Source organism: Aphanomyces astaci (assembly GCF_000520075.1).
Source record: "Aphanomyces astaci strain APO3 unplaced genomic scaffold supercont1.55, whole genome shotgun sequence".
Lineage (NCBI taxonomy): Eukaryota > Oomycota > Saprolegniomycetes > Saprolegniales > Verrucalvaceae > Aphanomyces > Aphanomyces astaci.
The window spans coordinates 78,846-105,834 of record NW_009798318.1 but is presented as its reverse complement, the minus strand read 5'-3'; the positions used below and the strand labels follow the sequence as shown (position 1 = coordinate 105,834).

At 49.1% G+C, this 26,989-nt stretch overlaps 10 protein-coding genes across 12 annotated transcripts; 5 read left to right on the top strand and 5 right to left on the bottom strand.

The window, feature by feature from the left end:
- Positions 1 to 371: 371 nt before the first annotated feature.
- On the bottom strand, positions 372 to 992 carry H257_14215 (hypothetical protein; the record flags this gene model as incomplete). Its single annotated transcript, XM_009841976.1, has 1 exon — positions 372 to 992. One exon carries the CDS (start codon positions 990 to 992, stop codon positions 372 to 374), a length of 621 nt encoding a protein of 206 aa, XP_009840278.1.
- Positions 993 to 1,522: 530 nt separating this feature from the next.
- H257_14214 (hypothetical protein) lies at positions 1,523 to 1,814 on the bottom strand (the record flags this gene model as incomplete). The annotated part of the gene is made up of 2 exons (XM_009841975.1): positions 1,523 to 1,684; positions 1,746 to 1,814. The coding sequence occupies 2 exons, from the start codon at positions 1,812 to 1,814 to the stop codon at positions 1,523 to 1,525; spliced, it is 231 nt and encodes a 76-aa protein (XP_009840277.1).
- Positions 1,815 to 3,672: 1,858 nt separating this feature from the next.
- H257_14213 (hypothetical protein) lies at positions 3,673 to 5,720 on the top strand (the record flags this gene model as incomplete). The annotated part of the gene is made up of 1 exon (XM_009841974.1): positions 3,673 to 5,720. Exon 1 carries the CDS (start codon positions 3,693 to 3,695, stop codon positions 5,718 to 5,720), a length of 2,028 nt encoding a protein of 675 aa, XP_009840276.1. The 5' UTR covers positions 3,673 to 3,692.
- Positions 5,721 to 5,999: 279 nt separating this feature from the next.
- Positions 6,000 to 7,493, bottom strand: H257_14212 (hypothetical protein; the record flags this gene model as incomplete). Its single annotated transcript, XM_009841973.1, has 3 exons — positions 6,000 to 6,109; positions 6,247 to 6,331; positions 6,615 to 7,493. 3 exons carry the CDS (start codon positions 7,491 to 7,493, stop codon positions 6,000 to 6,002), a joined length of 1,074 nt encoding a protein of 357 aa, XP_009840275.1.
- Positions 7,494 to 8,341: 848 nt separating this feature from the next.
- Positions 8,342 to 10,414, top strand: H257_14211 (hypothetical protein). Its single transcript, XM_009841972.1, has 3 exons — positions 8,342 to 8,717; positions 8,805 to 8,894; positions 8,970 to 10,414. Exons 1-3 carry the CDS (start codon positions 8,358 to 8,360, stop codon positions 10,302 to 10,304), a joined length of 1,785 nt encoding a protein of 594 aa, XP_009840274.1. The 5' UTR covers positions 8,342 to 8,357; the 3' UTR covers positions 10,305 to 10,414.
- Positions 10,415 to 10,617: 203 nt separating this feature from the next.
- Positions 10,618 to 11,095, top strand: H257_14210 (hypothetical protein; the record flags this gene model as incomplete). Its single annotated transcript, XM_009841971.1, has 2 exons — positions 10,618 to 10,697; positions 10,933 to 11,095. 2 exons carry the CDS (start codon positions 10,618 to 10,620, stop codon positions 11,093 to 11,095), a joined length of 243 nt encoding a protein of 80 aa, XP_009840273.1.
- Positions 11,096 to 12,342: 1,247 nt separating this feature from the next.
- Positions 12,343 to 13,158, top strand: H257_14209. Of its 2 annotated transcripts, XM_009841970.1 has the most exons (3): positions 12,343 to 12,396; positions 12,459 to 12,637; positions 12,692 to 13,158. In XM_009841970.1, the coding sequence occupies exons 1-3, from the start codon at positions 12,394 to 12,396 to the stop codon at positions 12,984 to 12,986; spliced, it is 477 nt and encodes a 158-aa protein (XP_009840272.1). In that variant the 5' UTR covers positions 12,343 to 12,393; the 3' UTR covers positions 12,987 to 13,158. The 2 variants fall into 2 exon arrangements, with proteins under 2 accessions (XP_009840272.1, XP_009840271.1); XM_009841969.1 differs by having other exon boundaries at positions 12,343 to 12,637.
- H257_14208 (hypothetical protein) lies at positions 13,097 to 14,553 on the bottom strand (the record flags this gene model as incomplete). Its single annotated transcript, XM_009841968.1, has 5 exons — positions 13,097 to 13,647; positions 13,705 to 13,776; positions 13,825 to 13,893; positions 13,944 to 14,085; positions 14,170 to 14,553. 5 exons carry the CDS (start codon positions 14,551 to 14,553, stop codon positions 13,097 to 13,099), a joined length of 1,218 nt encoding a protein of 405 aa, XP_009840270.1.
- Positions 14,554 to 14,684: 131 nt separating this feature from the next.
- On the bottom strand, positions 14,685 to 17,962 carry H257_14207 (the record flags this gene model as incomplete). 2 transcript variants are annotated; one of them, XM_009841967.1, is made up of 18 exons in its annotated part: positions 17,923 to 17,962; positions 17,759 to 17,868; positions 17,641 to 17,706; positions 17,542 to 17,586; positions 17,393 to 17,462; positions 17,267 to 17,323; positions 17,105 to 17,205; positions 16,958 to 17,038; positions 16,582 to 16,753; positions 16,400 to 16,515; positions 16,080 to 16,345; positions 15,839 to 16,002; positions 15,578 to 15,716; positions 15,335 to 15,467; positions 15,132 to 15,254; positions 14,998 to 15,078; positions 14,867 to 14,950; positions 14,685 to 14,795 (listed from the first exon to the last, which is right to left on the bottom strand). In XM_009841967.1, exons 1-18 carry the CDS (start codon positions 17,948 to 17,950, stop codon positions 14,685 to 14,687), a joined length of 1,947 nt encoding a protein of 648 aa, XP_009840269.1. In that variant the 5' UTR covers positions 17,951 to 17,962. The 2 variants fall into 2 exon arrangements, with proteins under 2 accessions (XP_009840269.1, XP_009840268.1); XM_009841966.1 differs by having other exon boundaries at positions 17,759 to 17,848.
- A 7,316-nt stretch (positions 17,963 to 25,278) lies between these two features.
- H257_14206 (hypothetical protein) lies at positions 25,279 to 26,427 on the top strand (the record flags this gene model as incomplete). Its single annotated transcript, XM_009841965.1, has 2 exons — positions 25,279 to 25,845; positions 25,867 to 26,427. The coding sequence occupies 2 exons, from the start codon at positions 25,279 to 25,281 to the stop codon at positions 26,425 to 26,427; spliced, it is 1,128 nt and encodes a 375-aa protein (XP_009840267.1).
- Positions 26,428 to 26,989: the final 562 nt, after the last annotated feature.

The window sequence follows — 26,989 nt, the reverse complement described above, 5'->3', positions numbered from 1 at the left end:
AAGTGTCTGGATGGATGCACGTTTGAAAGTGGCTGTGGCGGCGGGTTGCAGAAGTTCGCCATGACGCCGTCGCATGCATGATTCGGTCTATTTTTAGTTCTCGTTTCTGACAAACATTCTGCATCGAAATTCAAGGTTTACCCTTGCAAAACAAATTGTTCACTTTAAGGAATTATCCAGTTTGATAACAGCGACGATATGGACGAGGCTACAGCGCAGCCAATGCTGCTTTACCCGATCATAACAGACGACCGCGACCTCTGACAAATACTGACCCACTGGTACTCAAACGAGGGGGTTTCGTTTAGTATAAGTCACAACCGTATCGCAGGTTATTTCGTGTTGTATGTGGCATCTTCAACGAGACTATATCACGCTCGACAGAGGCCGCCATGCTTGCGACAAGATCCATTGGAAACAACACCTTTTGTACACCCCACAGCGCTGCACCGGTCCCCCTGGTGTGTTGCATACGGTTGCACTGGGCCGACCATGGCTGTGTGGCTATTCATACAGAGTCCCCCCGAAGATGGTGCTGTTCGACAGGCGTTCTTCTGTGCTCCGTGCCTGGAGCAAACGCCTTTGGTCCGCGCGAGTCTTCTGCACTTGTCGACCGAACACACCTTTTTCAACGCACTTCTAGATTGAAATGCCGATGGGGGAACGGGTGGGGGCATGTGCAGGTCTCGAAAGAAACGCATTTCTTCGTCGGTGAGGTCGATTTCTATGGCGGACTGAATCGAATAGAGTGCCGGAATGGGGGCATCGAACGCGATGTGGAATGGAGGGGGGTTCAGGGGGATGGCAATGGCATGGGCTGGCGGCAGTGAGGGGTTGACTGGCGTGTCCATATTCATCGACAACTCGGACAGAAAGGTATCGCCACTGTCGAAGAGCTCAATGCCGTCGCAATAGCCGAGCATGTCGCCCATGATAGGGCAGTCGTAGCTGGTCGGCGTAGGCAGTACGTCATCCAGCCAGGCCAAGTCCATCGCTTCCTCACGGCTAGGACACTTGGAATGTGTTCGCCTGAATCGAAAGATCCGACCGAGTCCCAGAACATGGACATCGGAAGTACCGCGTCACATGGTTCAGACGACGGTTTCACATTTTGCAGTTACAGCGTTGGTCACCCAACGTGTGTTTCACCTTGTCTAACACCGGTAAATGCAAGCAGTTAAAGTGAACAATCCAGCTGGTGTTCATGCTGTCAAGTGTCAAGTAAGCTTACAGCCTTGGTTGCACCTTACAAACTCGCTAGGATAGTAATACTAGGCTCGCAAAACCCAAAAGCAAACTATCGCTTCAACCGGTGACTGTTCAAATGCTCTGAGTTGTGGCTTGCATAATCATCGTCGACTCTTGGGAAATGAGTGCTAGAACTAGCAGTGTAGCGCGGTGGTCGATACATTGGCACTACCAACGCAGGTTGTAACCTCTGCAATTGTTACTTGTGAAAACGAAGAGTCTCTCCAATGCTTATGATTTCGTTATGGACTTGATGGCATTTGCTTGTATGCAACTATAGCGCATCCTTCGGTTGGTTTTGAAGTTGATGTTCCTTGAGTCTTTCGAGCTGCTCCTTCAAGCTTTGGCGCCAATCGAAGCCGTCGTCGGCCGCAGACGTCATCGCCACGCATGCGATGATGGTGGCTAGAAACATCTTCATGGCCGATGGAACACCCTGTCAAGTAGCAAACGATAGATTACTCCAAGGGTGAAACCGCCCGAAACCGATTCTTGACCTTGCCACTAAAGTACCCCCGCCCCTTCTTGTAATGTGATGGACAATTCCGTACGGCACCAAGGAGCATCGTTCCTTTCGATGTCCACTTTGTTCGACGATTCTGCAATACAGGACGAAAAACGCAAATACCCCCCAGTTTTATATCATAGTCCGATTCCCTGCGGCTATAACATCGCGTTTGTCGGCGTGGGAATGTATTGCAATTAAATATGTAGCTTTCCCTTGTTCATGGAGGTATGTAGGTGACGAAACGACCCCAATACACACCATTAGTTATTCTCGACGAGTATATTTATATGCCCCCAGATAGTCCCCCATCTCCTAAAGCAAGAAGGGCTGGATGGTTCAAACGAATAAGTTGAAACGGGGGGGGGGGGCAGAAGGATTTTTTCACGCGGAGTTGTATTGAAAAGGCTTGTTGTCTCGAGGGGATTGCTTGAATGTAGTCTATATCCGTCTGAACTTTAATCAAGTTAAACTACACAAGACCAATGTGAAACGATCGAATGATGCACTGTTTGGTGGATTTGATGCCACAAACAATTATGTGAGTATAACGTTAATAACAATTCTAATCAAAGGGGAAAGCCCAAGCATTTCACGCGCTCACAATTATACTAGCCACACTACATCAACTGACCATTCAACCTTGTCCCAAATTATACTGCCTTCGTCGTCGAGACGTTTGCGCCGCTAACTTCACGATGTTAAGTCCCTCTGTGTAAAGCTTAACGGTCGTCTTACATAAGATGGTTATTACGTGCGGGTTTGCCTTAACGCACGAGCATTGGTCGTAGTAGCATATCCTTACGACGAACTCCGTTGCATCCCATCACATGTGCAATCAAACCTTTGTTTCATCGTTTTACGAACTGGTAACGTCAACTGGAGTCAACGAGTTAGTAATCAATCCATCACAAGGATATTTGATCTGGAATCTGGCTTGGGGGCACAATCTCTTCTGCGACAAACGTAAGTTCCGAGAATTCGTACGTGTTGAGGTTGCGCATAGGTAACTGACTACTATATGTGTACTACACTGCACCTGGTCATGAACTGGTCAGATATGCAGGAAAATGACTTGAACTTACAACAGGGGCCTTCGTACACGTCCAGCCCAATACGTATATACCTAACGCGCGTTGCGTGTACAGAAATTGAACAATTTGCTCAGTGTATTTGCTAGGGACCAACTTCGAGACGAGACATCAGAACAAGCACACCACGAACGATTACATCTACGCGATAAACGTGTGGGAGATCTATAGGGTGGTCGGCACCTGGGCAAAGATTTTCAAATCTCGGTAACGACAAGTTGGCTGTGGGTACATCTCGCTCGCACACCCAGTAAGAACCAAATACCCGAAAACGAACGCCCCTAACTATGATGCGGGCAACCACGCCACTTCCAAAGTGTTGCTATGGAGAACATGCGTTGGAGTAAAAAACTTCGATATGCAATACAGCAAGTTGGACAAGAAGCATACGTATGCAACAGATCTGCATACACTTGCCAGGAGACCTGGCGAGATATCGGTGCCAACTTGTGAAACTGCCAATCTTATACGAGCATCAACGTCAAAGGAATCAGCACCCGTTCAAAATAACTATTGTCTGGAAACGCCAACGGATTTGTCCCCTATTTTCACGGCTAGAACAGACGCGGAGCGAAGGAACAAGGGTTCCATCGATCGATCGTGGGCCCCTGCCACTACCCTCGTAGCAAGTCGAGCCCCCTTCCCTTGGTTACTACACTGTCGAGTCGCTTGATATAATTATTTGAAGCAGATATATTTAGTCATGTTTATGGGCTGGCAGCACCAGCACTTATGGTAATCTCGGCGGTTTCATGCAATTCCAACCGCCAATCGCACTCCCCACATACCATACCTCCCAACTTCAGCTTGCTCATTGTGCATTTCACTGCCGACCCCCATCACATACAATGCGCGTGAAATTTTTTGTTTCAGCCGGCATCTCTGCGATTGCCCTCTTGGCACACCCGACCTCTGCTGAGTGTGGGGTGATTCAAAGCAACACTGATTTCAAAGGCAACGACTTGGCGACGGCACTAGCAAACTCCGCTGAAGCGTGTTGTCCCATTTGCGACGCCAATCCCAGTTGCACTGGGTTTGCATTTGCTGGCGGGGTGTGCTACCTCAAGTATGGCCCGTTGGTTCGCATTCCCAAAGGCGGCATCAGTGCTGGCGTCGTCCAGCCGTCGCAATGTGCCCCCGCTGAGCAAAACGTCGACTACGACGGCAACGATTTGGAATGCATCCGCACGATCTTCACCCCCGACGAGTGTTGTGCCAAGTGCGCGTCCAACAGCCAATGCCAGCTGTACGTCGTGTCCCAATTTGGCTGCTGCATCAAATCCAAGCCCGGTCCCCGCTTCGACAACCTCGATCCGGCCTGGAACGCCTTTGCCGCGTTTCGAAATCAACCTGCGTCGAGCAGCAACAACGGGGCATGGACGACAGTGGCCGTCGTCGTCGATGCTTCCACGTCCCCCGACAGCCGTGTGACCCCGATTTCCTACTCGTACGTGGCGGGGGCCCAGTGGTTCCCCACAACACCCCTTGCCATGACATCCTTTTTGGCGACTCTGAATGCAACCATCGCTCGCCACGAGCACGGCGCAATGCCCGAGCGAGTGACGCTCACTATGCAAGACGGCTTCAACAACGTCATGCCGTTCACGTCTGTGACGTCGTTGGGGGAATGTGTGGCCTTGGTGGGGTCCCACGGCGAGGCATTCTTCACGTACATGTCGGATTCGGGCATTTGTTTGGGGCACCAGTTTCCCGGCACGACAAAGACGCTGCTGCGTCGAGGCGCAGCGCTGGCGAGTACGGCGGCAGTCGTTTCGGTAGCGAAAACCATCCCCGTCGACTTTGTCTTGTCGCCTTCCGTTTCGGGAAGCGACGACAGAGCGTGCGTGGCGGCCTGCCAAGCCTCCTTGACCCCCCTCGTCTGCGCCGCGGCGACTCGATCCTCCTCCACCACGTGCATGTTGTTTGGTCCGCTCGTGGCGCGCACACCGAGTACCATCGCCGGATGGCTCACGAGTGCGTTTGTGGCCACGGTGAAGCCAAACTTGCCGGTGTTTTCAAGTCCGACCAAAGTGCACATTTACACAACGGCCCACCAGGACGACCATGAACTGTTCATGTCCAACGCGTACCACTACAGCATTGCCGACGCCGCGACCAAAGTCGTGTTTGTGTACACGACGGCGGGGGATGACAAGGACGCGCTCAACACGTGGCGGATTGCGAGGGAGCGGGGGACGCTGGCGGCGTCTACGGCGTGGGTGGACAACCTCGGCAAGTTCAATTCCAACCCCAAGACAGAAACCGTGACCATTCTCAATCGAAAGCTCGCCAAGGTCACAGTGGGCAACGTCGTGCACTACTTTTTGCGCATCCCAGAACTGGGGCCGGATGGACAGTCGGGGTTCATGGCGCTAGTCAACAACCAGCGCCCCATTGCACCCATGGACGATCCGTGGAAACCCTACGCCAACCGAGATGCGTTCAAAGACGTGCTGGCAGCTATTTTTACTGCCGAAGCCAGTGGGATCAAGACAGTGACATTTAACGCCCAAGACCCCCAAAGCGAGCAGCCGGACCATGTCATGCACTGGGCATCGGGCCAATTGGTGTGGGACATTGTGAACGCCGACCCCAAGTGGAAAACGTGTGCCCCTCAAAACTACTACTTCGACTACCAGCACTGGTTTGACACCGTCAACGTGGACAAGCCAGTGGTGTTAAACCTGCAACGGTATGCATGGCTACGAATGAGCCAGGCTATTTACAACACCAATTCGTCCGTTCTGTTTTGGTCCATGCACTCTGTCAATCTCGGCCGCACGTACATTCGACGCACCATCAACACCAACGCAGGCAGGCCCATGTTGATACTACGACAATGTGCTAACTATACTGTTTCCCCAATACATGTATAACTAACTACCTTCATACCCCCCTATCATTTCAAGTTGTTGCAAACGTAACGTTACCCTGCAAGTTTGCGTACGGCAGCCCAAGGAACAAAATTACGAGAATTCCTGATATATTATTACTGCAACGTTAGTGAATTCTCTGCTTGGTACACGGCACACTTTTCCGAAACAGTGGTCAACTGATAAAGTACTAGTGTCACTGGTGGATGCTTTCGTATGTAGAGTTTTTTTCGTCCATTTAACGACGCGGGTCGTGCGGCTAAACGTCGACTTGCCATACGCTCAGCCAGCCGTAGCCAGAACTTCCGCTGATGCACATGCTGAATCGCGTTCTTCTTGGTAAAAGGCATCCAAGTGGTTGTGGCCCCAAAATGAAGCCTTCACATCCCCCACTACATATCACGGTCATTCTCATTGCTTGGACACATATGATCTTATACTTTTGATCATAGTGTCGAAGATGTCACTTTGGCTAGACGACACCGGCCCTTCGTTCCGTTCACCCGTTCCGTTCACCCGTTCCGTTCACCTTGCAGCACCGGTCCTTGGTTGTACTCTGGGATGGGAATGTGGAAAAACATCAAGGCCGGCACGGCGTAACCCAGGTTTGTGGGCTGTCGGAGGCGAGGAGAATTTGGAAATGACACTATTAATTAGGCAAGACAAAAGGTAGACGGGGAGTGCTATGCCTTCGTGGATTTGGTTTACGTGAACAAGAGGCGTGGGGTAACGTTGTTACAGGACAGGTTGATACGCAATATTAGCGGTCCCCTTGGAGTTTTGACTACTGCGTACTACTAGTAGCATCATCTTGCGTAAAGCTACGCACTACTTGAAGGTTTTAACTATCATTGCCATCAATACTTGATCGACGCAATCAACGATTTCATAGACAACCGGACGGCGAAAAAACGATTTCCCAAAGAAATGCAATTGCACGGCGCTCGCGTCCTTGTCGACGAACTGCACGACAAACGTCATCCCGCGGGCTTCCAACGCCCACATGTACACACCATCGTTCCCCGTTGCAATCAACCGACGCGCGTACTCTCCATATTGAAGAACCAGGTCCCTGTCTTTGGCTTCATGGTCAATGTACACGGCAACGCCCCCGTAGAACACCGACTCGGTGCTATTATACGTCCCCACGAGCTGGCGCTTGGTCTTATCTGGAATGACCACCCCAGGCACATCCCACGGTTTGTTTTCGAAGTAATGGGGGTCACACGGGAGCACGGGAGCGCGGTGGTCGATGGCGGCAATGGCGTTCGCAAACTCGTTTTCGAGGGTGGCGATGGGGATGTCCAAGTACACGCCTAGAATGTACGAGTGTACCAGCGGTATGACCATCTGCGCGCTGAAGAGGCCCCCTACCGCCGCTTCGGCATTCGACATCAGCACCACCCCTAACCCGTGCGAGGGGACGTACCCCGCCACGCCCAACACCCCAAAGAAATGCTCGCCATGCATGACGTCCCCCACAATGTCAAAGCCATAGCCGGCTGCAAGTGAATTGCCCGAGGGTGAGTACGACAGTCCCAGCCAGGGTCCCACGTTGGTCATAAGCGAGTTGAAGCTCTGCCCTGTGGTCATCTCGGCGAGTGTCTTGGGCGATTGAAAAAGCAACCCCCCACTGTCACCCGTTTGGTTTACTGCTTGCTTTGAACGATCGTGTTTGTGCCGAGGCAACAATGCGAGGGACAGCTTAGTCACGTCGTTGAGAGACGCAACCATGGATGACCCAGCCACATACGCTCCCTGTGGCCCCAACGACATCATCCTTGAGTTGGCCAATGAAAATGGATGCCATTGCATCCGAAGTAAGCTGACTGGGGGCGTCTGCGGGCGCCCCTTTAAGTCGTCCGTCCATATGCAAGGAGGCGGTCACGGCGTCCAGATGTACTGTAGGCATGTCACGTGTGGTTGGTCACGGTTTCTATATCTTTGGCCAAGGATGATCGAGTTTAACAAACTCGGAGTATCCAAACAGAAACGCATGCGTCGATGATGTGCCGAAAATCATTTTCTACTCGGAGCATGATTGATCGGGACTACTCCTTAGTTGTATTCGAATTTGGCTCGAATAATTTCCTCATTATTACAGTGATACTGTTTTGCTACCAAGATTTACGTCAATGTCACCGAGGTATATTAATTATCAGTAAAGAAACTGTACCCTCCAGTTTAACGAAGGAGTTTGACAACAACTTTGTACTTGTAGTACGTATTATTAATAATCGTACAACGTAGTATACTACGTAGTATACTACTACGGTACTGTACTAACTAAAACTATTAGTAGTACTGTACTACAGTAGTACACTGTAGTTATACCGGTAGGATTATTGATTTGATTTGAAATTGGAATGCTGTATTAGCATGCAACATTTGCGAGCTCGTCGGGTACTGTACCTCCATGACCTCGCTCGGCACTCCCCAACACATATATCAATACTACGTACTACGTAGTAGCGTATAGCGTTACCAGTAACTCCAAAATTGGCCCTCACTTTCAGTACAGTGGAGGAATGATGGCATTGAAAATGATTGTCTTCACGTACAGCACGGCAGATACTCGTTGAACGCAGCGGTTGTGAATGGCAGCAAGCGTCATTTCCAAACGTGCGGTGCTCAGGTAACATGGTCAAAATATGGTGTGGACTTGCGGCAACTTTTCTGTGGGCGGCGGTGGCTGGCCTCGCCGGGGAGGACTCTGTCCACGCGCGGAGTGCGGTGTGGCAGCCCATGCTTCCGCTGCTATCGCATCTTCATGGAGGGATGCATCCTTCGCTACCTTCTCCCAGCACCCATGTCCCCATGACGAAGAAGACGACAAAACACTCCCACAATCGCACGTCAATGATGTCGTTGGACGACAAAGCATCGCATGTCATCGAGTTTGTTCGCAAGCAAATGCAGGCGAATGGTTTTCCTGGCATGGGCATCTCCGTCGTGTACCAGCATAAAACGGCGATCGTACAAGGCCTCGGAACCACAGCGGTACATATTTCTATGTGCTTCAAATATACGATATTTTACATGGTCACTAGAAATCTGACAGACTGATGAACAATAATGGTTACTTAGGTCAATTCGTCGTTGCCAGTGCTACCATCAACGCAATTCGCAATCGGTGGGCTGTCGCACACGCTTCTAGCGTTGGCCGTGGCCAAGCTGGTATACGCAACTATTATTATAGTAGTAGTTTTAGTAGGTACACCAACTCACGAATCTCACGGCGCACATACGTAGACCGAATCCCATGAACTTGAATGGAACGATCCAATCTCCATGTACTTGCCGTGGTTCTCCCTCATGGACGAATATGCTGCCAGCCACACGACCGTGGGCGACCTCTTGTCCCATAACTCTGTCATCAACATGATGGACGGCGCCATGGCGGTGACCTTCGCCGTGCACGCCACTGGCCGCCCCTTGGTTGAGGCGCTACGGCATCTCCACACCACGCATGACTTTCGGTCTGGGTACTCTCCGACTTGGTTGAACTCGATCATCCTTGGCCAAGTCGTTGAAGCCGTGACCAACCAAACGTGGCATGCCTATATATTGGACGCTGTGGCCACCCCCTTGCACATGGACGATACGAAGGGCCGCCCTGCAGATGCCCCCCCCAGTCAGCTCACGTCGGGCCACTTATTCTGCAACGGCACGGTGATCGGTCCGTTTTCATTGGCCAATTCGACCATGATGTCGTTGGGGCCACAGGGAGCGTATGTGGCTGGGTCATCCATGGTCGCGTCTCTCAACGACGTGACCAAGCTGTCCCTCGCATTGTTGCCTCGGCACAAACACGATCGTTCAAAGCAAGCAGTAAACCAAACGGGTGACAGTGGGGGGTTGCTTTTTCAATCGCCCAAGACACTCGCCGAGATGACCACAGGGCAGAGCTTCAACTCGCTTATGACCAACGTGGGACCCTGGCTGGGACTGTCGTACTCACCCTCGGGCAATTCACTTGCAGCCGGCTATGGCTTTGACATTGTGGGGGACGTCATGCATGGCGAGCATTTCTTTGGGGTGTTGGGCGTGGCGGGGTACGTCCCCTCGCACGGGTTAGGGGTGGTGCTGATGTCGAATGCCGAAGCGGCGGTAGGGGGCCTCTTCAGCGCGCAGATGGTCATACCGCTGGTACACTCGTACATTCTAGGCGTGTACTTGGACATCCCCATCGCCACCCTCGAAAACGAGTTTGCGAACGCCATTGCCGCCATCGACCACCGCGCTCCCGTGCTCCCGTGTGACCCCCATTATTTTGAAAACAAACCGTGGGATGTGCCTGGGGTGGTCATTCCAGATAAGACCAAGCGCCAGCTCGTGGGGACGTATAATAGCACCGAGTCGGTGTTCTACGGGGGCGTTGCCGTGTACATTGACCATGAAGCCAAAGACAGGGACCTGGTTCTTCAATATGGAGAGTACGCGCGTCGGTTGATTGCAACGGGGAACGATGGTGTGTACATGTGGGCGTTGGAAGCCCGCGGGGCGACGTTTGTCGTGCAGTTCGTCGACAAGGACGCGAGGGCCGTGCAATTGCATTTCTTTGGGAAATCGTTCGTTCGCAAATAGGCGAGTGACGGAATGGTTTACGAGTAGCAGTGTTCTCAACATTTGAATAAATGAAGTGTCATGCATCACCTGTGAGCCAGTGTTCACGTTGATGCACGAATCTATCTCTAACTAAAGCACCCCGTCCGTTTAGCATCGGTCTGCGGCCACAGCATTCTTTAGCAACAGGTTCTGGGCCTCCAACACCGCGACGATCTTTGGTCATCTTGTTGCCCAAATTGCAACCGGTGGCTACCCAGCAGTTGTGTAGCCCCATGACCTTGTTGTCTTGCGAGCTCAAGACGGGGGAGCCAGAGTTCTCCCTTCAGTGTCGATGGTTTGCCCCGGCGTGTCGTGTTCTGCGCATCGAGGGGCCATGGATGTGTCGATGATGGTGGCGCCATCGTCGTTCAGGTACGCAATGTAGGCGTGGCGAGGGCGTGGCGGAAAATGTAAATGGATCGTCCAACGCGATTGCAAATATCCGTACTTGGTCAAGTTGACCCCTCGGTTCACGTTTCACTTGATCAACAAAATGTCCAATGTTTCATGGGTAAACAACATGCTGCTTTTGGCGACATAACGTGCCCACACACGTGTATGTTGTTTCTGGGGTCGTCGTCGAACACTCGGAACCGAATACCCGCAGTCGTCTCGCTGGCGTGTGTGGCGTTCGGGGTGCAATGGTTGCGTATGACCATGTTCCCTTCCGACCCCCCGCATCCACACCGTGCGCCCCCCATCCCGCCCGAGTTGCGAATGCGAGCCACGGCGTGGGCAAGTTAGTACTGGACGGCCTGGGCGTCGGCTAACAGTAAACAGCGGGCCTATTGAGCTTGATCGGTCCCGCAAATCGACTCGGGGGCGTCAAAGTCGTAGGGGATTTCGTTTGTGGACGCCATAGCCATAACAGCCAGCACCGCGGCTGCCTTGAAGGTCGAGGACATGGGATAGTATTGGTCTTGACGAAATTCAAAAGTGGAAACTTCAACGAGATGCCTTGGGATGTGACACTAACAATGATGGCATCCAGGTCGAAGTGCATATTGCACCGCCATGGCTCGTCCACTTGACTTTTTACCGACGTAAAAAACCAATTTAAGATAACTTTTTTGGAGGCGTCGGAGTAGAATGGACATAACTTTTGAGTCCGTTACGATATTTGAGTTTTTAGTAGTGATTCCAATAGACAAGACGCGCCGCTTTCACTTCATAATCGAATTATCAGTTTCGACGAAGAACATCACAGGTAAATTTGATACTTTCTAAGTATTTGTACTCACGATTTGATAACCAATTTAGGATAACCTTATTTTATCTTAAAGTATGTATATCTTGGAGCATTGAAATTTTGTATTTAGGGTAAGCGGTTACAACAGGTTGCATATAATGTATACAAGGGTATTGTTTTATAGAGTTATATTTCTGTTGTGGAAGAATGTTCACTGCGTTTAACACTCGACAAAACCTCAGATCCAGCCCAATGTGGCCCGTGTCGACTAGGGTACTTCAAACCAATCTTGAATGACTATTATAAATGGCTTCTACGCCGTTTTTGCATTTCGTTCACGTGACGGAATGGTCAGCATTATATGACAGAGGTTTTGACTCGAACAAATAACGAGGTGTGATTGGGCAATACAAAGTTATCCTAAATTGGTTAACAATGTTATCTTAAACTGGTTTTTTACGTTAGTGACATGCAAATATTGCGAGTTGCATTCCAAGCCATATGTGTACTTTTGACGTCGACAATTGTAAAACGTGTGGTGCTGGCTGCTACGGTTTGTTGTCCAAAGTGACATAGGTATCCTTCCCAAAGTCAGGGGGAGAACTATCATAGCAATCGGGCTATGCTCAATAACATCCCCGCGCTAAGTTTGTGGCCTCCATGTGGTAGGTAGTAGCCTCCATGTACTACTTAGTAGCTGGTACTAGTAGGTAGTAAATTGCACTTCGAAGTACTATTATTAATAATACGTTGTACGTCAGGAGTGTGTGCGAAATCAATTGCTGGAGGTACCTGTGCAATATAGTACACTCTAATATTTGATATTCAGGCCAACCCTGCCGACGTGGTGCCAGTTGGAGCCAAGGGAGATTTGCGATCATGGTACATACAGACCGACTTCGTGGCATGCGTCGGCTGGACGAAGTTGACGTGACGATGTCTAGATTGACTTTATGTTGTTGGTATCCCGTCAAGGGAAGACGCGTCTGTCCAAGTGGTACTCTGCCGTGCCGCTCAAAGACAAGGCGCGCATCATCCGAGAAGTGACGACGCTCGTGCTCGGCCGCCCGCAGAAGCAATGCAACTTCATTGAGTGGAAGGACCAGAAGATCGTGTACAAGCGGTAAGGAGCCAAGTCAGACTTCGATGAGATCACAGACATGTCTCGTGTCTGTAGGTACGCGAGCCTGTACTTCGTCGCGTGCATCTCGAAGGAAGAGAACGAGCTCATCACGCTCGAAGTGATCCACTTGTTTGTGGAAGTGCTGGATCGATACTTTGGCAACGTGTGTGAATTGGATATCATTTTCAACTTCCACAAAGCGTACTACATCTTGGACGAGCTCCTCATCGGTGGCAACCTCCAAGAACCAAGCAAGAAGGAGATCCTGCGCGTGTGCCAGCAGCAAGAAGACTTTATGGAAGAGTCCAAGGAAGATTTGTTTGTACGTCCTCGCACGACCACTCGTTAAACGACACGAAGCGACGGGCATGCGACAAACGCCCATGACATGGTAGTTGTTAATTTGGCAATTCCATAGCCGTCGGCTGTTCGTGACGTCCAGGCGGTTGTGTTCCATGGTTAGATCATAAATAGTTGTTGGAGACTGCAGAGCGCATTTTGGTTTACTCGGACACCATGTCTTGACGACGATCGTCCAGAGAGCCGCCGCGACCCAGTGGCGGCCGATGCTGGATCGCCCAAGACGACATGCTTTGTAACGGATTGCTTGTTGAGGGCACTCGTGGCATAGCGTGGTAGAAGTAGAGGACTCTTGTTTTGCCTCTTTCTTCGATCACTGTTCACGGATGGCCGCTTTTTTTTATGTTTCTTTGCTGTTCCTGGTCCATTCGTCGACGAGGACTCTATCGTGTGGGCCCGATTTTGTTTCGTAGAGGATGAAGTGCGAGGTCGCCCTTTTGTCTTGGAGGTTGTAAGTATCTTGTTCTGGCGATGAACGTGGTGGATGTAGTCGATACTGGCGGCGGGGACGGAGAGTTTAGGGGGGTCAAACGACAGCCGTCGAAGGGGAAGCGGTGGTGTCGATGGAATTGCCGTGGGGCTTAGTCGTCCTTCTGGGCTTGAGAAGCTGGAAATGCTGTGACATGGACTGGCTTTGGGGGTGTTGCTTCCTACGAGAAGGCATAAATCCCGATTATAACATCGTATGCTGCTCGATACAAACGTACTTTCCGGTGGTGGTACGACGATCAAGCCGAGGGATTCGAAGAACGGATCGTCGAAATTGTGGACAGACGCAGCTGTGTTGCCTTAGCATCCTCCTTCAATGCAATAGGATACCATCATACCTGGAGCGCCGAAATCACACGATTCCTCCAATGCGTCGACGGAGAGCTCGATGGAATCGTCCGATATGTCTACATTCAAATTGTAATGGCGACCAACATGAATTATACCGACACCGTACCCATGTCCATAGAGTTGTTGAGAGTTGATGTCGTTGCTATGGAGAAGCTCAAACATCTACGACTCGCAAGGAGACTGCGTACCTTCATATGGCTTTTCTCCGGGGATGGTTGGTGCAATGGGAGGAGGGTTGCCACCTGAACCTACCAGCAAGAATAACTTCCAACTGTCGATAATAAGCACTACACACGGTTATGTATTGGCGCATGGTCCCTGGCTATCTCCACCGAGTCGTCGTCGTCATAGGAAAGCACTCGGCACTCATCTCCAAGCACAACATGCTTTCGACTGCGGGTTTTGTTGGGAACGCGCATGTTGGTGCGATCGGGGACTTTCCGAGTCTTCAGTTGGGGACGAGTACGCGTCGGGGATACCATCAGCAGCTTGAGATAGAACGCATTCTCGTTGTTGCACAGATCCGATCGCTCTTCGGTCTTCTTCGTGCGGGGTACAGGCCGTCCGGCCGGCTGCTTGTCACTCCGCCGCTGGACAGCCTTCGACTTGATGTCCGTTGCCATGGCCTTCCTCTTCTTCAGTGGTGGCTTCTTCGGTAGTGTCTTCTCGCGTCCATGTTTCATCTTCTTCTCTTGGCCTTTCCTCTCCCCTTGCATTGGGTTGTCGCGCGCAAATTTCGAAATGTCAGCTGTAGATCTGGATATTCAACTGTGATTGGATAAAATATAACACGTTGAAGTCGATTTTCCAGCCAATCAAATGTCATTATTGCTTATTTCCACGAGTGTCACCACAACTGCGTGGGCGCCTGCGGGGTATGCCGATACGCCCCTGTGTTCCGAACCGTGATAGTTGACATGGCCTTTCTCGCGTAGTCGGTGGATCCAAGCCCAGCATCCTGCATTGTGACAAGGAGCAGCCATCAGCTCCTGCCGCTGTCAGAACGAACATGCATGTTTCCTCACGTACCCGCAGCGCCAGGCCAAGCTTGAACCGGGCGTCTTTGAATAACTTATCCGTGTCATACCCATGCGACGGAAATAACCCGGTCTCCTACAAGCGTTCATGACGCTACTGACACCTGATGCAAGTAGCCATACGTGAACTCCCAAGCCGTCTTGGATAGCGTCGACGTTGGCTGTAAACGCGACCGTGGGCTGTCGTGTCCGCTCGGGGTCCATCTGTTTGTCTTCTCGTTAGTGTCTCGTTCGAAGCTAATTGTTTTGTGGCATACCTCGATCTGATTTAGCTTTTCCGCATATGGGGTCTCCTGCTTGATGGCTTCCAACACCCGCAGTCGCTCGGCCTCGTCGTCGGCTCTTTGGATAGCCCTGCGCTTGGCATCGTCGCATTTTTGCTGCAATTTCGTGATAAGCACCAATATATGCCACCAATATCAGCAATTACAGTTAGTGCATGCATCTTTCAGTGCTTTACCTCGTATTCTTCCACTCGAAAAGCCACACGCTCAGCATTGACAGCATCCCGCTCCTTGAGTTCCTCCACCTCAATAGCTCGTTTCAATGCAGTCGCTTCGTCTTGGGCCAACATGTCGACTCGTTGCCAGCTCCTAATAATACGCGAGGTTTATACGCAATTTTGAAATAATATAGTTTTGAATAAAAATTCGATACTATACTATTCATAGTAATGGTCTCTGAGATTGAAATATGATTATACCTGTGGTCCTGCAACAGTTTCTTTTTGAGCTCGTGCTCTTTGAGCCGTTTTCGATCGGCTGCCACTTGAATCGCGTCGGCTTCCAACCGCGCAATCTCGGCTTGATGTGCGGCCATGTCTGCCTTGGCATCGCGTTTACCTTTACAAATATGATCCAGTCATTGTCAGTATAATTTTCAGAAAAATAATAAATAATAATTTACTTCGAAGTATATAAACAGTGTCGTCTGTACTTTCGCGCATTTATACATATATATATACCTTTGAACCGCTCGACTTTTGCATGCATCAACGCTTGGTCTGCCATCCGCTGGGCCCATTCCTCGTCCTTTGCTGTGGCGGACACGGCCGCCGCGGTCGCCGCGGCCATCGCCGCGCTGGCTTCGTCTAGGAACGATTGTATCCGTCGTGCATGTTCATTCAACCTACAGCATCATCATGCATACGATATTAATATTTTCCATCTACTAGTACTATTGTAGAAATCGATATCTTGGCTCACCGATCCTGCTTTAGTGTAGCCACGCGCCGTACGCAGCGGTACCACGTATCGTGGTGTCGAATCGCATCGACGTTGTGATTGGTCAATTGAGCCGCCACGCGTGACAAAAACGGGTCGTTCCGGATGCCTTTGGGGTCACAGTCCTTGAACAGTTTGATGTAACGGTCGTGGTCGTGGTCAGACCACCCGCCAGTCTTGGACATTGCGACGGTCGCATTTGGCTCACCACATTGGGCGAGAAACGTCTGGTGCAGTTGCTGCAACTCCTACATAACAAACGATGCAAACAATGCGGTATGGAGCTTGTTGGACAAACGTACGTGGCTGTGACGTTGGTGGATCGCGTCGAGTTGGACCTGCAACGACGCTTTCAACGCCACGTCAGGGCACTCCACTCCCCCCAGCTTGTCCAAAATGGACTTATGGTCGTCGGTCTCTATGTACCGTGGACATCGTATGCGATGAACAAGTTTCTTAGCATTTTGATGTGTACAGACAGTACCGGTCATATCTTGGTTGCCAGTATTGGTGTGCCCCATTGAGCGAAGACATGGTTGGAGGGTGACTGTTGTTGCTGTTAATGTTTGGATGGTGGCGCTAGCTTCGGTTGCCAATTGCTCCCACACCACGTGATGGCCCACGATAGCGTCGATCATCACGTTTTGCAGGTCCGCCTAGGAGTTGATATACTAGCCGTGAATACAAGGTCTTGCATGTCCGACTCGGCATCAGGTCGGAATTAGAATAGATACAAATCGACTCGACTCAGAATCAGGTGAGCGAGATACGGACGACTCGGGTCAAACTCAGGTCCGGGATCAGAGAGATGTACTGGTCAGGATCTTAAAATACATGCACGGAAGGATGGAGGAATGTACTTTGACGCGCGCCATCCATGTGGGGCCCTGAACGGCCTTGTCCGCATGCACTCGAGCGACCAGTTGATGCATCGAGTGTCTCTAATTCGACCATCATCATATCATGCCAACGTCACGACAACGCACAGTCGTTACGGACGTACGTACCGTGTCTCTGTGGGCATGCATTTGCTTGATCCAGTCGAGCCGATGGTGCTGCATGTGGTCCACAAACGACTGCAGCGCACTACCGTAATCATCCAAGCCATCTACAAACGTATGCCCAAGAGTCCATCAGGTCGGAATACAATTCAGGGGCGAGGCCGGCACCAGAGTGGGGGGTGGTTGGGTCATTGTTGTGGTGCGGGGCTGGTGCACAGGACTGGCCTGCCAGCAGCAATTCGAGGATGAACTACTAACTACTCTCTAATCGGGGGATAATGATATACGAATCACCTGACGAACATGTGGTTGTAGCGTCGTTGAGGTACTTGATTAAAAGTGCATCGAGCTCTTTGGTGGCTGTCTATCGCAGGCACACAATCCCCTCCAAGGTTATGTAGGCCCACAATGCAAAGCTATGGTGAAACGGAAAAGCCACGTACGTCCTCAAGCTTTCGAAGATGAGCCAAGTCGTGCAGCCATTCAAACTATCACAAAAGTCGATAACTATGGAGATTGTGCTGCGCTTGACAAGTCAGTACCTTGACGGATGTGTGTTTGGTGTGTTTCTGTTGTGCCTTCGTTGCCTTTTTCATCTTTTGTATTGCCTACACAACCGTGAACACACAATTGCTTGGTTAGGCCGTGTAATGTATGTACCTCGAGAACGTTGTTCCCAGTTGTCTCTAGTGTCGACGCCAGTTGGCTTTGTTCATGGAGGGTCATACCAGCGGTGGCACGGAACAGTTTCTGTCGCACCAGTGACACAGCTACGCATGAATGACATGTAAGATTCCGTCTGTGAATATGAAGATGTCTCAAACCAGGCTTGGACTTGACATCGCGGGCCATGTGCGCGCAGAGTGAAACCGACAATGGCGGCAGTTACACATTTGACAGCCTGTCATGCGATTCCAAGTAATTGTATTCCTGCAAAGAGGAAGACAATGCCTCGCGCTATGTAAGGCAAGGAAGTGCATGGGATTGCACAGAGCTCTCTATCCAAGGCACGTAACGTTTATAGCGAATAGTTCCAGGTGTGTGACCTAGTTTCCCGGTACAGTAGCTACCGTATCAATATACTGCAAAGTCATCAACATGATCAATTTGTAGCCTTAAGTTCAAACAAGCCTCGAAATTGCAAGCCTCAAAATTGCATGGGTAGAGAGATGGTATATATTGACTTGCGAAACCTCCCTAATAGATAGCGGTAGTAATGTAAAACTACACCCTCCAGTATACCCCTTTAGTTTTCATTCGATTGTGGCGTGGCGGGACCAACCTTGACCCCTTCTTTAGCAGTGGACGACCCACCACAACCACCGGATGATACACAGGGACGATTGGCAGTAACGTTACGGGAATGGCTGCGACAGGGCGGACGATGGGTTGGTGCCAACCCCTCAGCCATTTTTGTCGTCCTTTGAATCCCCCGCCGACAGTTTACCGGCAGTTGCCAACGCCGAAATAAACCAAAGGGAAAACACGATCAAGGGGTGCATGGTAAATCGCCAGATGGATACTACCGCAATTTCCCCATGTACTGTACCTGTACCCAAGCATTTTGGTGGGAATAATTCCCTCATTAAAACAGTTCCACTCCAAATACTGTTTCAACGAGGGAATTATCCCATCCGGATACACCTTTTCGCCCGTAGCCCTGTAACCTGGGACTCCGTCCTATCCCCCGTGAGTACATACGATGCTAAATCTCCGGGGTTAACTGTATCGCTCGCTAGTGGTTCGCTATCGCTAACCACTTACAGTAACCCCTAGAAAGAGGTGGAAGCATATAAATACTCAAAATGCAGTGTTTTCTGAGAAGAACAATTATTACAGTAATAACTACTCCGGGGAGTATTGGTCAACAATTAAATTTTACAGGTTTCTGGAATCAGAATTCAACGGGTACTGGTCCACAATTAAATCTTACAGGTTTCTGGAATCAGAATTCAACGACATGATGTTATGCAGGTTTCTGGATGTTGAATCCATTTCTGAATTACGCTATGCCGACTTTGGCCTGCATTGTTGTTGGGGATGGGTGCCCGTTCATTGTGGACATCGAGGGTGCGGAGCTTGTGGCGAAGCTCAACGACAAGATCAAGGAGAAGAACGCCAACACAATTACCTGCGATTCTAAGGACCTGGATCTCTACCTTGCGTTCAAGGAAGGTGCGTGGTTGAACCTCGCTGGCGCCAAAGCTTTGACGCTCGACGACCTGAAAGGCTTCGACACGATGGATCCATTGTCGCGCATCGACAACGCAATGCACTTTGGAACGAGGTTTCTACCGAACGAAGGCGAAGTTCACGTGTTGGTGACTGTTGCTGTCGCGAACGAGAAGTCGTCGACGACGCAGTTGGCCGCGCCAGCTCAAGAGCAAATGGTGGAGACCAAGCAGAAGAGATATGTCCATTCGCAAATGAACTCCAAAAACGGCGTCGAGTTTCTGCAAAACATGAACATGTGGGTGAAATACTGGTCCGCGACCCCATACCCTGATGAAGACCGCTTTACGGTTGATTCCTTCCACTGGGAAACCGTCGACGTTGCTGGTCAAACCATTGCGCTAACCGAGAGCCAGCAACGAGCTCGATACCGTGAGTATATGGAAACCGGCATTGGCAATGTGCTCGCGCAAGAGAAGCTTTGTGTGGTTGGGGTTGAAAAGGCCCCCGACCTCCTCACCGCTTACATTCCCCATCTTGATATCCACCTCGCTGGACGTACGGACCTGGTCATTCTCAGTGACGAAGTCTTGAGGGGTAACGCTGACGATTTAAGGGTGTTACCTGGAGCAAGGATGGTGGTCGAAGTGAAGGAGTCCATTCAATCAGGCTCCATGTTCCAGGCCTTGACGAAGCTCATCGCGTTGGACCTGCTTACCACAGATCCAGTGGTGGCTCTGTTGACAGCCCTGAACGACCACTGGCACTTCTTCTGGCTCTCGGAAGTCACAGGAGAAGGCACGGAGAAACTACATGTTTTCGTGAAATGGCCTATTACCAACCCAGGACAAGCTTTCGAGATCATTCGGACGCTACTCACGAGTTCAGCTGCAGTCATCCAATTCCCGGGCTCTGAACCTCTGGCAAACCGACGAAAGCTGAGGCATATGTTGCCGACTCTCCGCGAAGGTGGCGATGGGGTTCTCGACAGCATCGAACGCTACTTTGATATCGAAAGTGAGTTGGGTCCCGACGAGTACAGGATTTCATCACAACGAAATTTGTCAGATTCACAACGACTTTCGTCGTTCTCACAATAAAATTGGTTTGGAATATAACCGATCATGTAAAGTGTTTTCAAGTTATAATGTTTGCGGAGGTACTGAATCCCAATTTCAGTCATGTCCTGGGAAGTTGAGGGAGTACTAAAGTCCGACGCGAAAGGTTATCACCACCATGTTTTTCTCAATTTTTTTCCAAAGTATTGAAAATTAAATTAATCCAAAAACATGCCCAGATTTCTATACTAAAAACAAGCATTTCTAGCTTTGAATTGCAATAAAGTTCAAAATATTGAGTGCGCAGTGAAAAAAAATACGTTTTTGCTCCGACGCAAAAGGTTATAACCACATGGTGACTGACGCGTTCAAACCACATTTGGCCACGTGTATAAGTGTAGTTTGGCTCACACGCATTGTAAATCGTGTAATACACTTCCAAACCTACCTTGTGTCGGACGCATGGGACGTGCTTTGCAACTAAGTGAGATTGAACAAGGTCAAGCATTGGCTTGGTCTTCGGAGGGTCTCAGTGTGCGTGAAATCGGACGTAGACTCGACAGAAACCATGTCACAATCTCCAACTATCTCAAGGACCCCACCTCGTATGGAAACAACTACAAAAAAGGTCGCCCGAAGAAGCTCAACGCTCAACAACAGCGGCGACTGTATCGCACAGGTACCAACGAGACATTGAGTGCCGCTAAACTCAACGACCAACTCGACCTTGACTTGCACAAATCCACTTACTTACGCTCCAACAACAAGTTTGAGTTCATTAAGATGAGCAAAGCCCCTAAACTTACCCCCATGGATATGCTTCGTCGCAAAGAATGGGCATCAGAAATGGTCGACTACGGAAACGAAAAGTGGAGCTCGGTTGTCTTCTCCGATGAGAAGAAGTGGAACCTGGATGGCCCCGATGGTCTTAAATCGTATTGGCACTGCGTTGAACGTGATGTCAAAACGGTTTTCAGTCGTCAAAATGGTGGTGGCTCGCTCATGGTGTGGGGAGGTATTTGGGCGAACGGAACGACTCGATTGGTGTTCGTTGAAGGAACACAAACAGCCCAAGACTACATCTACACGCTTGGCGAGTTCATGCTGCCTGCAGCCCAGCTTCGTTTTGGCACTGATTTCGTTTTCCAGCAAGATAATGCAAGCATTCACAATGCCAACGCAACAAAAGCGTTTTTGGATGAACAAGGTGTTGTGGTTATGGACTGGCCAGCGTTGTCTCCCGACTTGAACCCCATCGAGAATGTTTGTGGATATCTTATTCAGCAAGTGTATGCTGGTGGGAAGCAGTATGACTCGAAAGAAGAGCTCAAAGCCTCAATTATGCGTCATTGGAACTCGTTGGAGGTTTCGTACCTTCAAACTCTGACTTTTAGCATGAAATCGAGATGCCTGAGTGTTGTTACGGCTAACGGAATGACAACTGAATACTAGTAATGGATTTGCGTGTGAATTATCGTATCAATATTTCATTATCGTAGGCGAACTGATGGGGTTGTTCAGTGGTTATAACCTTTTGCGTCGGTGCAAAAACGTATTTTTTTTCACTGCTCACTCAATATTTTGAATTTTATTGCAATTCAAAGCTAGAAATGCTTGTTTTAGTATACAAATATGGGCATGTTGTATTATCGGTGAGTTTGTTAACGATGGGAATAGCTGGTCTAAATATAGTGTAGCGGCATAGCCTTGCTGCATTCAACAGAACGCAGCGAATGAGTGCAACGACTCAGCGACAGGGTGTTCAATTGAAGCCTCGTGGCCACGATTCAATCGTGTACAGTAGGTTCAAGCCACCAGTCGTCCTCGGTGAAAATTTGTCAGCTTGTGGCGTAGGCTGAGATCCATCCTACGCCACAGGCCGACACAGCTCCAAATGAATGTGATCAGTCTGGTCTGATTGCTGCTGTTTCTGAATGAAACGTGGGGGTATATCAGCAAACTAATGTGAGCGCACTTAACAAAGACTATCGTACTTAAAAAAATCAAACATTTGACACTTTGAAATTTAGTGTTAGTTATGCTTACCTTGAGAATGATAAGATAAGGAGCAAAAGGTCAAAGAAAGCGTACCAGTCCATGGCGATTGATTCCATTCCAAGAGCAAGACTCATGGTGGCGCTGTTTAATGGAAAGTGAATACTATCTGGCTTGATACGGAATACCGAGAGAATTTGTGCCAATCAATCTCGCTCCAATAATTTGTGGTTTTGTTCAAAGATTGGATATACAATGTAATATTTGTTAAGTGCGTTCTTATTTTGGCGAAGGTTTGCTGATGTACTAACTAACGTATTGGCGATTACCCCGAAACCTAGTACTAGTATGTCGTAATTTAAAACGATAACATCGAAATATAGCATCAAGTCAACGTCAATGGATGCATGATATTTACGTCGTCGTCATTAGTGCTCTGGAGCCATCAAAACACCACGAAACGACAGTCACAGTAAATCAGTTGCATCAAATGCTTGGTCTAAACTAAATATGCACAATAACCATTCATTCACCTCATCCAGCTCATGTTTCGCCATGCCAATGCTTATGCAGTTTACGCCATCGTCCTCCTCACTCCCACACACGCAGAACACGCTCCGTACGCACCCCGCACCACCACCACAATTACACGCACAGCACCGCACGCACCACACCAATCACTGAACACGCCGCACGCACTACACGCGCCACATTACATGCACCATTATTCACCCACCGTTCTACACGCACTGCATAATGCTAGCACCGCATTCACCACATTTTGAACTCACAGCACACACCACATTCACCGCATTATTACCATTGTTCCTATTCTATCTATATGTTGTACAACACGCCAGCATTGTTATCATAAAATCTGTACGATGTCATGTCGACATCGAAAGTAGCTTGTCATCCATCTAGCTTCGTAGAAGTCGCTGCGCTGCTCCATGAGTATCCAGACGAGTCGAAGTGGAAGTTGCGGAGGACCTTTGAGGTTAGCCAGACTGCCCGGGGGGAAGTGCGGAGCTTTTTCTCGCCTTGCAACTCGGCCCTACTTACAGTGTAGTCATGATGCCAGCCAAATGTTTGAAGCCTTTCAGTACACTCCAGCCAAGGCGCATGACACTTGCCAACATCGAGAAAGCACAAGCTTGACAGAAGAACTACTACGACATGAAGCGATCGTTGGTAGAGTTCAAGGAAGGCGATTAAGTGATGCTGGTGACGCGACACATTCCTTTGAAGCATGATCAAGTCAAAATCAAGAATCAAATCGCGAAGCTCATGTCACGATTCATTGGACCGTTCAAGATGCAAGAAGTTGTGAACGCCGATGCGATGCGGTTGAAGCTGCCACAAAGCATGAGCAGGCTTCACGATGTCTTCAATGTGGATCGCTTGAAGCATCATATTCAAAACCCAGAACTAATTCAAGGAAGACCAATACCCAAAGCAACTCCGATCATTCTCGACGACGCGGGAAATGAACTGCACATCGTTGAAGTGCTGTTAAAGCAACGACAGTTCAATCGGAAGAAAGAGTACTTGGTCAAGTGGCATGGTTTGCCTGAGCACGAGCGCAACATCAAGCATGTTTCCCATTTCGATCGATTACTTGAAGACCTGCGTTCAAGAATCCAAGCTACCAAGTCGACAACCGGGGGAGAATGTAACGATGGCAAGGTTTCCGACCAAGAATACAGCTTGTTGCATCGTTAACAAAACGATGGCAAGACTGTCGAACAAGCTAAAGATTGTCGCACCATTATCGGGCAAGGCCGTTGAAGAAGCCGTTGAGAAAAAGATTTACTTCATGTAGTTTAGTATAGTATACATTTTCGTAGTTCGTAGTTTAAGACGACAATCTAATCACTTCCAATTTACTCTGTGAAGCTCGCTACCGTTACAGTTTTATCCAGTACTTTAATCTTACTATGTTAACGTAACGTAGAAAACCAATTTAAGATGCTCGAACCACTTGAATCAGCCAATCAAATGTAGTCAAAATACTGGGAGAAAACCTCCTTAATCTAATATACGTAATGGATTTTGGCGCCTGACTTGTTTTGTTTTGTTTCTCAAAACAGTATAATTGCATTACCTGTATGAAGTTAATATTTAACTTCTGAAATTACATAACCTAACCACAAAAAAATGCAAATGGGTATACAAACGTTAAGATAATAGTGTGCACCATTAACTGGTTTTCACGTTTTGAGTACAATTAAATGAAATTTATGCCTGTCAAATACACCTTGAAACACGATTATTTGAATGTCCAAGGAATCAACTCCGCTTTGGCCTCATCAAACACTTTTTGGAATTTGAATCTGATGCATTCATGCTGAGCTTCGTTCCTTCCACGGCAGCGTCTCGGAAAAAGTGTTCTTAAATTGGTTTTATACGTTAACAACTATGCACGCCATCCATATATATGTGACAGGGAATGTCACGATATCCGCAAAATATATTGTGCTTTACACCTTTTTTGGCAATTCCAGGATTAACACAAGTAAATTCTTGTTAAAAAAACTTCTCAGGCTTGAATAACGTCTAAAGTACTGAACTTGAATAACGGTTGGGTGCGTTGTTTAACAGTTCTCGACACCATTGAACTGTTATGTTTCCATATCTAAGTCAAATTTGATTGGATTTCAATGAAACCACCTGTAATCTGTATGGAATTTCGAGGGGAATTGTACTGTGACATTTGATCCCCACCAAACTAGATAACTCTTTAAAAAAACTGGATGAAGAAGCAGAATGACTGTCAATTTTCACCCGGCAACTCAATATCCTGTGTAACTTTATCGTGAAATCGCAAAATTGAATATTCGTTTATAGAGGTTCTATATATGGCAACATTGGGGTACTCTCCATTTCTATTTCCTCTCAAGTATAAATATAGACTACGTGTCAAGGACTATCCTTCATTGCCTTCATTGTTACTCCATGGATCCATCTATCGACGCGTGCTTTGCTTTTGTCAAGACTGCGAGGCATCGCACTGTGACACGTGAAGAGCGACTCGACATTCTTCGTCTGCATGCATGGTTCCGCAGCCAATACACTAAAGCTGCATCGAAACAAGTTGCGCACGCTCTTGGTCGCAACCTCGTGCAGGATGTTTGGCGGGAGTACCAGGCCTCACAGACTGTGACTGCTGCTACTCCTTCTGGTAACCGCACGACACACATAACTAAAGGGCCACGCACGAAGCTGGTAACCCAGATGGTCCAGCAGTTTGTACGGGACCGTCGCGCAACCAGAACGCGCACAACGGCTGTCGAGGTCATGATGTACCTCAAGGAGATATGTGTCCTCGACATCGATGTGGATGACAAGAAGCAGTTCGCAGCATCCTATCGTGCCGTGCAACGGTTCCTCAAGGGTCAAGGGTACAAGCGAGGCCACCGGAAGGGCTCCTCGACATACCACCTGTCCAAGGCCAACGCCCTTGCGCGCGACACGTATGTGAAACTCATGCATCAACACTCGACGGCTGCAACACGACCCAACGTCGTGTATACGGACGAATAGTACATACACCATCACTACAATTCCCACCATCAAGACCTGTACGACCCATCCGACGAGCACGACGTCCAGAGCAAGGAGAAGCACAAGGGTCGGCGATATTGTTTCGTTGCCGGGATACTCGACTCCCCAACGATGGCCAGCAAGGTCATGGCTCTCGACATTTTCACCGGAGGGAAGTCCCGAGGAAAGGAGCCGAAAGATTACCACGGCATGTTCGATCACGCATACTACGTCAAGTGGTTCGGTCGCCTTCTGGACGAAATGCATGCTAGCGGGGTTACCAAAGCCCTCATCGTACTCGACAACGCCAAGTACCACAAAGGCCTGCGCGAGTCAACACCAACGAGTGGACGTCGCAAGTCCATCGTGCTGGACGCATATCATTTGTGCGGTATTCAAACCACTGGTAAGGAGTTCAAGAGTGAGCTGTGGGATATGCTGGCATCTCACATTAAAGCACACATTCACCCCGTCATCGTGGAAATGGCCAAGCGTTGTGGGCATTGTGTTGTGTACACTCCTCCCCATCATTCGGATCTGCAGCCGATTGAAACTGTGTAGGCGATTGTGAAGGGTGAGGTTGGTCGACAATACACGGACATGACCAAGTTCGCGGATGTGAAAGTTCGCCTCGAAGCTGCATTTGCCAACCTGAAACCTAACTCCATCAAAGGGTGTGTACGTGCTGCACAAGAGAAGTTGAAGAAGTTGCACGAGCATCTTGTGCAAATCGATACACTCGTATCCGATGAATAGTCATCAGATGACAGCGACAATTCAAGTGACGATGGTGGCGACTCTGAGTAGGATAATAAACTTTGGTAATGCATATATTCATTTTGTCAGTGAATATTTTAGCCAAAGAACTCCAAGTATGTATACCTGGACAAGTTTATGAAGAAAAAAAATAGTGATTCGTTGGTGTCGATTACTGTAAAATTATTTCATCGAATGCGATGATTAGACCCCCAGTCCAAAGACTCGATGTATTTGCAGAGGTGAAGTTGTGTGTGATGGATTTAGTGTTCCAGAATATTTCCATGTCTCTGAAATTATAAGCACCAATTCCAGAAGTATGCACCATCTTACGAAGTGATGCAGTATAGGAAGCAGACTGTCCCTA

What these genes read in the sequence shown, in the direction of transcription:
- H257_14209 (XM_009841970.1), top strand. An exon ending in CAGAAGATCGTGTACAAGCG is followed by an intron (nt 12,638 to 12,691) that starts GTAAGGAGCCAA and finishes TCGTGTCTGTAG; the next exon opens with GTACGCGAGCCTGTACTTCG.
- H257_14211 (XM_009841972.1), top strand. Translation starts at nt 8,358, where the DNA reads ATGGTCAAAATATGGTGTGGACTTGCGGCAACTTTTCTGTGGGCGGCG. An exon ending in AAGGCCTCGGAACCACAGCG is followed by an intron (nt 8,718 to 8,804) that starts GTACATATTTCT and finishes ATGGTTACTTAG; the next exon opens with GTCAATTCGTCGTTGCCAGT. An exon ending in CGTTGGCCGTGGCCAAGCTG is followed by an intron (nt 8,895 to 8,969) that starts GTATACGCAACT and finishes GCACATACGTAG; the next exon opens with ACCGAATCCCATGAACTTGA.